The sequence below is a fragment of the Coloeus monedula genome, assembly GCF_965178545.1.
Source record: "Coloeus monedula genome assembly, chromosome: 8".
NCBI classification, from domain to species: domain Eukaryota; kingdom Metazoa; phylum Chordata; class Aves; order Passeriformes; family Corvidae; genus Coloeus; species Coloeus monedula.
The window spans coordinates 17084442-17099692 of NC_138788.1; the positions used below are offsets into that span (position 1 = coordinate 17084442).

At 44.3% G+C, this 15251-nt stretch overlaps 1 protein-coding gene across 1 annotated transcript in view; it reads left to right on the plus strand.

Moving 5' to 3' along the window:
• The window catches only part of LOC309575521 (dual specificity protein phosphatase 13B-like), a gene marked incomplete at its 5' end in the record, with an annotated part of 28129 nt that overhangs the window by 10374 nt on the left and 2504 nt on the right, over window positions 1-15251 (plus strand). The window contains 2 exons of the mRNA XM_082286002.1: window positions 1038-1066; window positions 14735-14930. Coding sequence (XP_082142128.1) covers window positions 1038-1066; window positions 14735-14930 — 225 coding nt within the window. The remainder of the gene's footprint in view (window positions 1-1037; window positions 1067-14734; window positions 14931-15251) is intronic.

Consider the following 15251-nt stretch of genomic DNA (forward strand, 5'->3'; position numbering starts at 1 on the left):
GAGACAACACTAATCCTTGTGGAAACTCCTATCCAAAACCAGCAGTGTAACCCAGGGGAGAATTTGCCCTCCTATTTCCAAAAAGAGAAGTCTGCCAAGGACGGTATGGCCTAAGAGGCACACATTACTGGCAGGCTCTCAAGTGTCAAAATAGATCCGGCGTTGCCAGCAGCATAGATCCTGTGCTTCACAGGCAACACACAGACAAGAAAAACAATCAAGTTGTCTGGTGGAAAAAGCGGCTTCCCAGGATCGCTCTGACCATGGTGTGATTGTGATCAATCCACACTGGCAAGTATCATCTTTCCACGTGTGTTTCGCCTCCCGCAGGCTGCCTGCGGAGAGCAGCTTGGGCAGGCTGATGCATGCTTGTTATTGCCGGCGTAAATATCTCTGCCTTGTGTTATTGTGGCACAAAGCAGCTGGACCATTTGAAAATCATTTAAAAAGCACTATAAAATTAGGGCTCCAGTGCTCTTATTTTATGGTTTTCACGAGCAGCCATTGCCTAGAGAGAAATTATCCTCTTTATTTTCAAGGCTAAAGGTTCTTTTAACATTCATCAAAATCGAAGTGCACCCTTGATAACACACTGAGCTGTTACTTATTTAGTACAGACTCTTTACCTTCTGCATAATATCACATTTGAGATCTCAGTTCCTCATATACAACTCATTTCATTGTGTCTGCTGTTGTTTTCACCAAGAGAATTTGCATAGTTTCAAGAGAGGCTGGATGATGCCCTGAAACATATTCTTTCCATAATTCCTTTTTTTCCTTTTTTCTTTTTTTTTTTAATTTTTAGAACAATAGCCTGGAGTGTTTTTGTTTCTGATCCTTCTATAAAAATGGCCAATTACCTCTTTGGCAATGGATTTGCACAGACCTATTAAGCGCTGTAAATGAAAAGATTTTCAAGGGCAGAAATAATACTTAGGTGCATAACCTGATAAACTCACTTTGAAACATCTCTTCCCTGTGTATACAAAAAACTGTCTTTGATAATTTTCTTTTTTTTTCCGTTCTTGTTTTTACAGACAGCTTCTTTACCAAACTGAGGAAAACGGTGAGTGAACCAAAGCAGCATGACACAATGCAAACAGTAGAAAGGGAAAACCATTCTTTTTAGGAAAAAAAAAGCACAGCTGTATCGACCATACTTACAGGTCAGATCTGAAGGGCTTAGGAAGAGACACTGCATGAAAGCATCCATCAGCCACAAAGGTGGCAAATCAGGAATGGTAAGGTCCTGCACATGCTCTGTGCTGCAGCTCAAGAAAACCACTGTGTGCCCCTCTGTTGTTTAACCTGCCTTAGGCTTCTGGTCACCTTATTATCCAGACATCAAATACAGACTGAAGATAAACATTTATAAAGTCATAACCTTAGCTCTGTTCTCATGGTTCCCTCTTTGGCTAGGATTTTGTCTTTATGTCCTCTGGAGACAGCAGGCTCATTCCTGTGCCAATAGGCAGCATGCTTTCAGATCCCTGCAAGGGGGGTGGCTGGTGCTAATAGATCCTGCTGTGAAAGCATGTGTAGCCACATCGAGCAGCTGTAAAGTCAAGATGCACCATCGTGCCTAGAGGAGATGTAACCAGGCAGAAAGCAAGGCTGCCTGTGTGCAAAGGGAGCTTTGTCACCATGCCAGCACCTCTGTGAGCAGAGGGAGCTTGAGTTTTTAATGACAGAGGTTTTGCCTGTCATCACCCAGTCTGTGATCCATCAAGGAAATGGTTAAGCTAATAGAGGGGTGAGATGAAGTTACTTGGTAATCACTATTGTTTATAGCCCTAGAAAGGTAGAAAATGGGACAAGCATGACAGACATCTTCATGGATGAAGGAGGTGGGACATTTAGTAAGTCACGATAAGAAAAGCACCTCAGCTCTATGGCACATTTTTCTGTTCCAATAATCAGTAACCACCTTCCTGTGCCTGACAGTCTCAGAAACAGAGAGAAGGGCCCAATTAAGCTCACCTAGTTATGGGCTCCTGCATTTCAGACCAGATTAGATCTTTCGGGTTAAGACTGACCCACCCAATCTCAGCCCTTACTTGTAGCGATAGTGAAAAGTGGCAGGAGAAGAGCAGAGATCAGTGTAGCCCTCTCAAGACCTGATCCAGCACCACAAGTGTGATTATGTCACCTGTGCAGTGGCTGCCTCCCTTTGGAGCTGACATGCACATGTGCTTGTTCCCTCTCAGGTGCTCATCTTGCTCAACAGAACAAAAATTAAAAACTCAGAGATATATCTCAGTAGAATAGAAATAGAAAATCCCTTCTACCCAGTAGTTTCAAATTCCTGGGTAGCCCTGAATTTGCCTTTGCTTTGTGGATAAACTGTCCGTGGTGAATGGGTTCCCACTATTGTCTTCACTAAAAAAAGACAGCCAACTGACATTTGCAGTTACTACTTCAGTGCTGAAAGGGGAGGATTTTCCTTTCGAGCATTGAAGGGGAACAGGTGTCTAGAGAGTGTTGTTTCCCCCCCACATACATATCTACTAACACCTCAATGTGCAAAGGTTTGCTCACCTCACATCCAGAGCAGGATTAAGCATACCCTGGAGCTGTTTTGACCTAGATGATTAGTTGCTGAAAGCCTGACAAAAGGACCCAGGTTGTAGGATGTCCTGCACAAGGCAGATTCAAAGTAATTTTGTGCTCAGTTAAACCTATTAATTTCCAGGAAGGCTTAATCTACTTTTAAATAGCAGGTAGGACCCCATAACTCAGAGGTGGGCAGCCAAAGGGCAAAAGAAAGGTCCTGGATGCTGGCAGTGTTCTTGTGATGTTGCCAGCAGCTGCAGACCTTCCATCACTTGCTTTCCTCACAAAATGAAGCTGCTAACTGCAGAACCAAGTTGGGACCAAAGTAATTTTACCAGAAGAAGCAATACAAGAAAGAATACCTTAAAAATCCAAGTAGGATCAGAATCTGGAGGGAAAAGGTGTGAGGGCATTGGGGACCCATATCATTGGTTCTTTTCCCTTATCATCACAACAATTGAAAGTTGCTTTAAGCATTTTGATTTTGCTTCCTCACTCTTGATGCCTTGTCATTCTTCTCCATGTTGCTGCTGTGAAATGAATCTTGGTTCATAGTGACAAATGTATTTCCAGCCTGGGAGGCAGATTCGGGATGTTTAGTGCCTGTGTTATAGAATTCAGTATTTAGTAATGAGCAGTGTGGACACTGCATTCATAAGACAAGTGGAAAAGGTGCCAACGCAGGTTAGACCTGAATGTCTGGCTAGTTATTCATTCTCCATCAGCCCAGAGCACAGTCTAGGGGAAGCCAGCATAAGAAACAGGACAGATGCGTGTCTTCCAACTTCTGGCTTTCAACAGATTGGCTACTTCTTAAACCTCTTGATATTTTTAATTACTACAGACTGGACAGAAGAACTGGTCCTAGAACAAAAGACCCTAATTGCCCTCACGCCCTAACAAGCACCTTGCCTCCATCAGCTCCAAGGTTAGCTCAGGCTGTGGGGAAAAAAAAGGAAAAGGAGGGGTGAAGGATGGGTGAAAAAGAAAGCTGAGTGGATAGGTGAGGAGCAGACTGGATGGGGTGAAGAGGAAGGCTGGATGGGGTGAGGAGCAGGCTGGTGCTGGAGGAGGATCTGGGGAGGCCACTGCCACGGGCCAGCACAGCTGCCATGAGCGTGAGCTTTGTCCCCTCAGCAGATAAACTGCAAAGGCTACTGATGAACGTCCTCAATGCCTCAGTGAGGGAAGGCCAGGCTGGGCTGGGCTGGGCTGGGCTAGGCCCTGCTGGGGAGCAGCAGCGTGGCAGGGCCAGAACCTGCTGCATCTGCGCAGTGCTGCCATTCAGAATTAACTAATACCAGTTAATGAGCTCCTGGTAACTGCCATTGACACACAACAATTTCTGTGGTTTTCCACAGCTTTCTTTGATGTGTTAGAAGAGTGCAGGGGAACCACCACACTGGCCACTGAGGAGGAATGCCTTTGGATAACTCAAAGCCCCTAGCCAGTCTGGTTGTACTTTCCAACCCCATTTCTATTCTTGTAGAGGGTTGATTTAAGAAAAGTATATGATGTGAAAGCAGTTGGGGAGAGAGCATGAACAGCACAGACTCCTTCATCCCAGCCCTATTCCAAAGCCCCAGCAGCTCCAGTGACACCCATTGCACGAAGAGTCAGTTTTCCCAGGAGAACAGCAGGAGGGACACTGATTTGACTCTCCTGCCCAGCTGCTGTCCCTCAAGTCTCCCACTGCTTCTGAAAGCCAGAGCAGTGGATGTGTCCTCTAGCTTGGCTCTTTTTCTACTGTGGCTGGAGGAACAGGGAATGGGAAGAGAAACATATTTGGAAAATATGCTATAAAAGACTAAAATAATCACCCTGCTTTTTACTTTATGTGAGTGCATTATGTCTTAGACTGGTTTGTACAATAGATTTTGCCAGCAGAACAAAACCAGGCCAAACTGCACAGTGTACAGGAAAAAATAGGCACTGTCACAGGCTTTTCTTATACAGAAAACCTGCATGGGAAAGGATACGGTGTAGATCTTTCGATGTATACACCCAGGTCAATACCAATCTAATTTATTCCGTACATTTCACATTTTTCTTCCGTCCAACATATGCAGTTTCTTGTAAGTGCTCCCTTTAAATGCCGGTCAGGAGTGTAATTGCGTCCTGCAATGCCCATCGCTGCGTATTTTTAAATCACCCAACATTGTTTTTTCCTGCCATCTTGTGGCAGCAGGAAAAATCACAGCGTTTTACTGGCAGCGGTGCTGCCCGCTGGCGTAAGGTAAGGATTGTCAGTAAAACAGTCTAATCTGTAGTTGGCATAATTGCAAAAAAATACACCCCCTCTTGTATATTTAAAAGCTAGACTGATTCTTCCAGCTCTACTAGTTGATCTTGTAGCAGGGGTTCTTTGGTTATCCCAGAGCGAAATGTCTGTTTTGTAGACCTTGTGTTTCCTGAAGGCCCTCAGCTACTGGCTATGAAGACCAAAGGAGAGTTGCATAACAGGTGAGACTTTGTCATGTTATCACAAGACTTCATCAAGTGAACCCTAGATATTTTGAAAAGGCTCCTTTATGCCAGTGTTGCTCTCGGGTCTTCATAGCTCCTTAACAAAGCCACCTTTGTTTCCTATCAAACCACAGGAAGATCTTGTCTGATGGACATGTAAAGCTTTTACTGCAACAACTATTTCTGTCTGATGTCTCAATGTAAACACCGAAAAACCTGCCCAAACACCTTGTATTGTTTGTTTAATTCTAAACCAAAACATTTTCATTATTTTGTTAAAAACACATATAAGATTTATCTAAGACTGAATTTAGGCTCCTGCGTTTTTTCCCCTTTTCCTGCAATCACAGAGAGGTTGTTTGAAAATGAACACTTGTGATCCCAACTCTCCTGCCACAATAGCTCTTCTGACATAGTTGAGGTAAAAATATGAAAATTATATATGATAACTAAAAAAGAAATCAAAAAGAAAAAAATGCCAGTATTTTCCCTTAAAATAAATGCAAAATTCAGAGCCAGTAAGAAAAACTACTCACTAAGAAAATTTACAGCCTGCAAAGAGAGCATAAATAAAAGCTCTTCAAAGCTTTGTTCATTTTCACTAGCACCCACAAAAATGACTGCTTGGGATGCCAGGCACTGGAGAAAAGGATGTTAGTGCTATTTATAGCTCACAGGTGGCTCCCACTGCCATTGTACCTGAGAATCCCGCTGTCCTTAATGCATTCCTGCGCACAGCAACTTTCTCAAGCAGGGGACAGCCTTCCCAAGCCTGTGCTGGAGGCACTGAGGCTTGCTTTGGGAAAATGGACCATTACGTTTGTGATGTGTTCCCAAACTGCCTGTTGTAAACCACCTGCAGCAGGCACAACCTCCAGCAAGGACGAACTCCTCCCTTCTACCTGTGCTCAGCTCTCCCTCGGGAGCCCTGAGGCTGCTGCTTTGCTGGAGGCTCTTCTCCCCTCCATCACCCTACCTACCTGCCTTGGCATCCATCTACAGTCCACACCGAGCCACAGCACAAACCACAAGCAGAAAAACAACAGCATAAAGCCTGGCAAGATAAAGTGAAGATACCTTCCAAAAACTTGCTGGCACATAACAACCCTTGTTTCTGCCCTGCCTGACCACCTGCAAGACTCGCATAGCCTCAGTCTCAGGAGCTGGGCAGCACCATGCTGCCTGCTTCTCGCAGAGACTTCGCAGCAGGGCCAGGCAGGGAAACTCCTTCCCAGTGACCCTGGGACTGGTGATGCCTTAAGAGGCCTCCCAGAAACAGAGACTGGACAGGAGTAAAAGAATAAAATAGGTATTTATTTGAAAGGCCTTCCAAGGTACACCCTGGGAGCCACAGGCTATTGCCAAAATGGAGCCCAAGATGGATGACAGGTCACGAGTTCTTCACACCTTTATAGGTTTGGTCCATTTGCATATCAGGGTTAATTCTCCAATTAAAGCTTCAGTTCAATGATGTAATTTCCCTCTGCTTGCCCCCCTTAGAAGCTCTTTGGATTATACTTTTTGGGCCTAGGATGGTCTGAGTGACCTTAGAGAGCCGGCCCGGAGAGGCTTTGTTATGTCTACCTAGCACAAGTGAGTAGAAATTAGCAAGATACAAGAAACCTCAGAGTTACACTCTAAGCAGTACAGAATCAGGAAAATATAAAAGTTAAAACCTAGGCATCACTGGGCGTTCCATGGAGCAGCAGCATGTCCCCCCTGCCTTTGACTCCTCATCCCTCACAGCCCGAAGAGGCAGCTGCACACGCTGCTTTGCCCACAGCCCCTGACGAGGCACTTCCTACTTCACTCTGATTTACCTGGCACCCTGATACCAGGGTGCTGCAACAGGAAAACCACTCACAGTTTTATTTCCTCAAATTTAAGGTAGGAAATTAGGAGCAAATACTCATCACACACAATCAAAAAGTTTGCAAATGACAGGAAATCCCAGTTGTATGTCTTAATATCTTCTTTTAGTTATTCTCATGTGCTCATTAGTGGTCAACTCCTTTGTGACATACAATCACTCTTCTTAAAAGATGACTTAATCAAAATCAAATAATGATTTTAAAATCAGCAGTTAAAAAAAAAAAATCTAAAGAAAAAACATTCCACTCTGCCCTAACAGAGCTGAGAATGTCGCTGGAAATCTCTGTGATATGCCTGAAAAACTCAAGTGCCAAAATAGATCTTCCACTGTAGAGTTTTGAAGTTTGCTCTTGATTCCACAGCAAAGAATTTGTACAGCTTTGTCAGCCTTAGAAAAACGTGCCTTTTTTGTATGTACCCTTTCAAGCAAGGCAAAGCAAGGAGAGCACTTCACTGGTTATGTTAAAAGTGCAGGGAGAAACAGACAGCTCAAAGCTACCCCTGCCAAACGACTGAGGAATATCAAAACCCCTTTGTCATGCCTTCAAATATCCTGAAATCTTGCAAACTTGACAGCATTGTCAATTTTGTATTGACAGCAGCAGTCAGATAAAAATCATTTGAGGAGTAAAACAAGGAGAAGAAAAAAAACCCCTTTAATCCACAGTCACACAAATCCATACTGCCTGCCGAAGTGCAAGTGCTTTGGAGCCCCTTTTAATAGCAATATATTAACATCCTTGTTTGTCTTTCCTGGATCTTGCAAGACAAATAATTTCCCCATATCCCTCTCTCAGCCTGGCCTCTTTGACACCATTTTTATCAGAACTGCCCATAACTTACACCTATCAACAGCCTGTGACACCAATGAAGTCTTGGCACAGCACTGGCTGTGACAGTGCTCACTGAACTGTTATCAATATCAAGGTCATTTTGTTTTTCTTGCTCTCAGTGCAGCTGCAGCTTCTCTGCCCTCAGGGCATGAGCTGCCCAAGAAAGCTTTCTGTCTAAGCTCTTCACAAGCCACAGCCTCTCTGCTTCATTACTGGCATTATAAAAGATTAGAGTGAAGTTTCTACTATTAGAAGCAGTTAGCTGCATGGTGATTGTGTGCTCCCCTGATTACAGCATACAGCACAGTTATGGCTGCTGGCAGCAGGACTAGAGAATTTTAATTCAGGGAGAAGCATGAGCACAGTTGAGATGCATCAAAAAATCAGTAGTTTTGTGAGGCTTGAATTCCTAGCTGTGTGGGACAGGAGTGCCCCAGAGGAGAAATAAAGGGGAAAGAGCATCATCCTAGGCTCGACAGATACTCACAGACAGTCGGAAATTGTACTAGGAGCCTGTGGAGGGCAGCGCTGTCTTGCTGGGGATGGTGCATTGCATAGCTCAGAGATGCCAGCTGCTAAGGTAATACTTCTTTTTTATCTCTTTTGAATCTGAAAGCTGCAGATGTAAAAGCTGTCGGTGTGCCACAGCCATGACCTGTCACTGCAAGCAGGACTGTCCGTTTTTCCAACCAGCACCTTCATTTTTAAGCCTTCCTTTCCTGCAGCTTTAGCCCCATGCGTGGGCAAGCTTCTTCCTAGGCTGCATGACTCTCAAATACGAGGGTTGGGGGAGGTGGGAGGGGGGCAACACAAAGGTTCTCCCCCTTGGAATGACAAGAGTTTTGGGAAAATATGTGCAGATCCATTACACTGCAAAGAAGAGGAAATGCTCTCCAGGAGCACTTCTGTAGGGTAGCACCCTCTCCCCAAAAAACAGCAAGGCACAGGTGAAGTTCATCCCACTGAGGAGCTCAGCAATCTCTACCCCTCCTGGGGGGCTTGCCTTGTCCAAGGACAACCGTGGCTGTGTGACCTGGGACGGGGCTGCTGGAAGGCACTGTGTGAGAACAAGTGGTGGCAGGCCTCACTCGGGCTCCCCGCCTCACTCAGGGGCCCCTCTGAGCTGAGATGCTCGGGCTCCATCTCCACCTGCACACCTGTGTCTGGCCATGCACCCCCTTGTCTTCCCACTTCACCTGGGACCTGCCTCACCACCAGGAGCTCTCCTGGCTATCCAAACCTTGCCTAAGGCTGATTGCTCTCACCTGCCCTGCCCTGTGATTGCTCCCACTACTGAAATGGCCTTGTGCATTCCTGCCGTGCCCGGATGGAAGAAAGTCCTGGGGGGAGCAGCAGCAGCTGCCCCTCCAGCATCATGGGCAGCCCTGCACAGGAGCAGGAGGGCTCACAGAGGAGGGAGCCTTTAGCTTTCCAGCCCAGCTCAGGCGCCTTGCAAGCAGAAGTTGGTACCTTCCAGCTCAGTTAGGAAAAGTGAGAGGGCCCCATCATAAATGTACAAGGCCGGACGTGAATGGAGATGTCAGGAGAGAGACCACGCGGTGAAGAGGTGGGAAGACTCGGATCTTCTCCCACCCTGTAAAACACGGTTGCCAGTGTAGGGTGAGGGGCATCTGAAATCTGAGCTGGGCTGGGCTGAGGGGGAAGCCATGGAGGCTTGGAGGGCTTCTCCTGCTCTTTCCTGACACTGTGGTTAAAGGGCGGGCTGTGTTTTCCAGAGCCCTTGATCTGGCATCTTTCCCAGGCAGTAAATTCTCTTAAAAACTGAACCAAACAGAGCTTTAATTGTACATTCTGCTTTTCTCTTCACTCCAAAATAATGGCAATAGCATTTATACAGTGCTGCATTGAACATATACCCGCACTGAGGCTGAGGGACCGATTCTGCTTTCCATTATTCAGGGGCACTGCCTCTGGTGAGGCAGATCAGAGTTTGAACAGTGAGCTGGAGCAATGAACTTCTACTATTCCCTGCTGTTTGACTGTGGGCAAAATAAAAGGCCATAATACATGATGCAGTCAGCCAAGAAAGCAATATTGCTCTGCCATGTGCACAGTCTACACCAAGACAAGTCCAGGATCTCATTTCTAAATTCCCATAGGTGCCTCATTTAAACCATCAGCCATAACCTGCTTCTCATTTTCAATACCACTTGGTATTAGAGCTGCAGTGAACTGCTGGTGAGAGATTCTAATTCCTGCAAACAAGCCCCTGTAGGCTTGCAAGGAAAACAGAGAGTTCCCCTCTCAGTTGCCTGCTAGGTTCCCATCTGGCTGTTTTAACTTTGCTATTGCTTTTAAATGTGCCTGTTTCTGCACACAAAGTTTTCAGCTCTACCTCAAGAGACTCCTGGGTTCTCTTAGCATCAGATTCTGACCAAAGTAGAGACACAGACTGGGTCTTCTTAACAAAAAGGAAGATCATATTTCACATTACAGTATCTAAAAGATTAATTCCACTAACATGATCGTTTCCTTGTGAACCACACTTCTTTCCATCTGGACTTTTCCATCAGGAGGACAAAGAGCCATAGTGTTACACACTACCTGAGAGAAAAGAGCAAGGAGTGTAAAAGATGAGTGCAGAGATGCTTGCTGAGAGAAAAGAGAAGAAAAAACAGAGTAGACACCATTTTCAAATGCATCAAGAAGATGCTTTTTTATTTTTTCCCTTCCACATGAATTATAGTCTGACCCCATGCTTTGGAATTTTGAACCATTTAGTTTTTCAGGTTTTTGATTCAGAGAATTTAGGATATTTGGCTGCAGGATCTTTCTGTATCATGTTATTGTTAGGTAGTGTTTGTGCTATTGTAGTAACCACAGGTCCTGCTGTGCCTGAGGCTCTCAATAATCTCATATAAGGACTTGTTATTGAAAGACATCTGTCCCCATCCAGGCTATCAGCATAACCACAGGCAGAGCTGTGCCAGCTAGGAGGGTGCTAGCAACACAGAAAGAGGAAAGGTGATTGGGGTCCAACTAATGCCCTGCCAGACTCCTCTTGGGACTCCAGACATTCATTTAATCTCTGTATAGCCCAGTTTGGTCTTGAGGAGACAAGGGAACAACCATGGCAAAATGGCAGGAGGCCCTGTTACAGAAGTGGAAATTAGGGCTAGACAAATAGGTGGCTACTCAGTCTGTGTTCATTTTTAGTTAAATAAAACATGTTTTTCTCAACCAGGAACAAGCCATTTCATTTTGTTTTAATGTTTTAAAATATTTTATGCAATGCAGGAGAACAAATTCCAAAACAAAGTGACTGAATAGAAAAATGGAAATAGTAATTCTTTTTGAAATAACAAAATTAACTATTTCTTATCTACAATATTGGAGTGTTTGTGTTTTTACCCACAAAACTTTGCTGGGTTTTTTTTTCACAGGAATCTGCAAATGCAACACAAATCAGTTAAATGCTTTAGCCAATTCGTCACTGGGGGTTTGTGTGGGCTTTTTTCTTTTCTTTTTATTTTTGCCAGAGAGATGGTCAATAGGAAATGGCAATTGTTTCCACCACAGAGAAAGGAAGGGAAAAAAGCCCCAAACCAACAAACCAAAAAGCTTTGCAGACTGTAGTATTCAAGTGGCTGGACAATACTAGGGAGATACAAAGCTCCACTAGGTTGTTGTAGACAAGGTTCTGACATGACTGGGTTCCTCAGCAGCTGCACCCAGCTGCATGCAAACAGCATGGAGTCACCCACAGGACTTCCTGGGTGCTCCCTGCAGCCAGGCAGTGCCACCTACGGCCACCTCCAGCCTGGGCCTCCAGGGCAACTCCTGGACCACTGGGCAAACCCAGGCTCCACAGCCCAGACAGGGAACCAAGCAGGCCCTGGCCATTTGGGGTGTACCCCAGTGCCCCAGGTGTCTGGGAACTGATGCAGAATGACAAGACAGTTTTAAAGCTTGTGCACTACCTTGTATTTTGTGGATTGCCCTTAAAATCTCTGTCCGGCATCAAAAGTCTCCTATAGGTAGAATTTTTTGTTTGCTTCTGTTGTTTTACTTTTAAGCAGAAAAAAAAATAGAAGAGAAAGATAGAAAGAAAGAATCTAATGAGATGGCTACAGTTTAAAAGAAAATTAATCCCATCCAACTTGCATGGTCTAGATCTCTGCAGAAAATGTTAGTGACCTTGTAAGACAGAATTTTTTTCTCTCAGGTAGAGGGATTCGTGCTCTCCTACAGTCACTGACTGTTTCCAACCAGAGCAGCGTCTGGGAGCCACCCAGAGGGAGAAGCTTAGAGAAATGTAATCAGTCGCAGCACCTTTGCTACCTCTGCAGTATCTTAAAGTAGAGGGTGGGGGAAAATCTTCACCAAAGTCCCTGGCCTTCAATTAAAAAATTCATATTGCTTTCCTCATTAGTCCAATCATCTGCTATAGCTATTTCCAAGCTTACCAGAGCAGAGCAATCCAATTTCAAGGCCAGTGCAGTGCAGGCAGGAGGGTGTTCTTGGGAGGAGCTATGCTTGTGTTGATACAAGGAGCTCACTTGTCGGGCATTAGTCACTTCAATAAGACAATGTTGGCACACTTTTTGGAAAGAGGATTGCTCTATGAAAGGGAGCTGTGTTGCAAAGCATCTCCCTGGCTTCGAAGGCCAGAATCACCTGCGAAGTGTCACTGGCACCAAAATGACTCAATTATTGGAGAACCTCCTCAAAGTCAGGTCTTGAACAAAAGGCCTCACAGTCTAATTCTCTTTGCTCATTATCTCCATTACTGTAACTAACTGAGAGGCTACAACAGAAGTTTAAAGCAGCAGGGGCTAGGAGAAGTGAAAGTTTGGTATCCATCTGCTCTACAACTTCAGCCCTTAAGCATTTGCAGCAACTCAAAGTCAGCCACACTCCTCAAAAATGAGCCTGTGGTCTTAAGAATCTCCTGATGTAGAAGCTGTATTATCTTCTTTATTTCCTTTTACTGCTTCAGCTAAACGTTCTGTGTCAGTGAAAGTACAAACAGGTCATCATGAAGATGCTGGCAATAGCTCTTGAGCACAGTGCATGACTTTCACAAGGCAGTAAAACTTGTAGGGCAATGCACAGTATCTGTTTCTGTGCTATTCTTCATGCTAATCTGTGCTCGGGTTGCACAACATACTCCTTTACCAAAGCTCTTGATCTTAATTATCTGCCCTGAAAAATTTGTAGGCTTTTATCTCTATATTCCTCTCTATTTCCCTGCAGTTCTTTTATTCCATCATTAAAAGTAAAACCAGTCTTTTTTTTTTTCCTATGTCTCCCATCACTTTTATTGTGCTTTTCATATATTGCTTATTAAGTAGTTACCCTAGGGAGACCTCTTTCTTTTTGGAACATACAAAAAGCTGTAACTGCATTTAACATTTGTGGGAAGGAGGAGGGAGGAAAGGGCAAAGGAAGCAAATTTGGACTGAGGTCACAGACATATATACATGTATGTTCAGTAATATGCCTCACATCATCTCCACTTCTTCCAAAGGCAAAAATATATTCTCCCTTCTTTTCTCCTTATTCCCCAAATCAGCCAATACTGTTAAAAATAATGTACATGGACAAAGTTGTTGTTTTAGGAGCAACATCTATCTGGCTGCTGCTGCTGTGGGGCAGGGGAGAGACCAGATGACTTCCGAAGGTCCCATCTGCACTTGTTTTCTAAAATTGCTGAGAAAATAAACCCAAACTTTAGATTTAGGCATTCAGGCATTAGACTGAAAGCTGATGCCATATCAGAATAAACACCATTTACCCTACTTTGGGAAGAGTTCTAGTGTGCCTTCCACATTGATTATGGCTCTAGTAAGAGCAAGCAACCAGACAAAGCTCATCAATATTTTCAGGAGACAAGAACAGCAATTCAAGATAATAAGATCCAGGCAGAAGAAATGCTCCTAAAGTCTCAGAGAAGGGACTGCTTGAATATCTTCACACTCTTGCTCTTGACTGAGCTCTGCTTCCAGCTGAACCAGCTGGCCTGGGCTTCCTGGGTCTAAACCAGCAAACAGCATTGTGAAAGGGCTGCCCCTGTTCCACAGCATGATTTGTGAGGGTTCACAGGTCTATGATCTCACAGACCTGTGAGGGAGCCCTAGATGGGATTCTCAGCAGGACAACAATGCCAGAACTTTTAGCTCTATAATTTAGAAAATACTCTTTTTTTCTCACATCCTGGGTAGGTACCCTGCCCCTCAGACAAGAGAAATGGCCCCTCTCTGGAGGAAAGTAGCTATCATATTATTTATACAAAGTGGAACAGCTCCCAGAGGAGAGACTGAGACAGACAGGCACAAGAATACCAGTATAGCTAAGTGTCCAGGGATATTCAGCTGAGAGAGAAAAAACTAGTTCAGATCCTCTGAACTTCTCTTTCTATACATACAGACATACATGCATATATATGTTTATATATGCATGTGAAAATCCATTCCTATGTATACGTGTACATATGCGTATACGTGTGTTTAAATACGTCACTATAAATGAAAGAAAATTGTATGCACACACCTTTTATATGTGTGTACACATACAACATACAGATGTCTCTCACATACACATCCTAAGATTTCCACCTTGGCCCTAGAAGCTTTGTAAGTATAAGTCAGTTTAATGATGCAGTCTTTCAAAAGCTTCAAGAATTTTAACTAATCAGAATCAAGTGTACACAAATACTCCGGTAGCTCATCAACAAAAAGAGAAATTATACCTGTGCCTACAAGGTTCATCCAGTCTGCATTCTGGTGGTGCAGATGTTCTTTACCAATGGCGTTACTTGACAAGAAATTAAATCACATTATCTTATACTGCTTTCTCAGGGGAGAAATTACATGCCTGTAGAGTCCTACCCCTGAGTCAGTCTGGTTCTCTGGATGCTTTTAGCAACACCTGCAGGCCCTGCTGCACACACTAGTTCTAATAATGTAATCCTATTTGGAGGGTAATGAACAGGTCTACTTTCTAGGGAGTAGTATTTCTGTATGAAAATTTCCTCTCATTCATTTCAGAAAAGCTGTCTCTGATACAGCCTGAGTGCATGCAAGGGAGCAGCAAGATGCCTCACACCAGAGACTCTTCATCTCTGACTAGCAGCACTTCCTATGAAACGCCAGCACTATCAGATCTCCAGCGACTCCTGTGGCTCAGAGGAGGGTCTGATAATCATGTGGACCAAGTCTGGCCAAATATCTACCTGGGAGATGCGTAAGAACATATGGTTCTATTGTTAAGCTGTTATCAGTCCCTAAGAGGAGGAGGAAAAGTTGTGGTACACTGGGGAGCAGCTTCTGGGTCTTCAGGAATGTTTTTGTGATACAGGCTTCCAAAACTGGTGATGTAAAGAGCTTGGATGTCAGGAAAAACAAGGCATGCAAAATGGTGACTTACAGTGTGTCTGACTTTGTTTTTTATATTCTTTGAGCCACCATGGATTTGGCAGGGTAAAAATTATTTGTATTATAGACTAAAGTCCTCAAACAACCTATGCCAAATTGCTGTCAATTCTGAGATGCATTATGTGGCCTG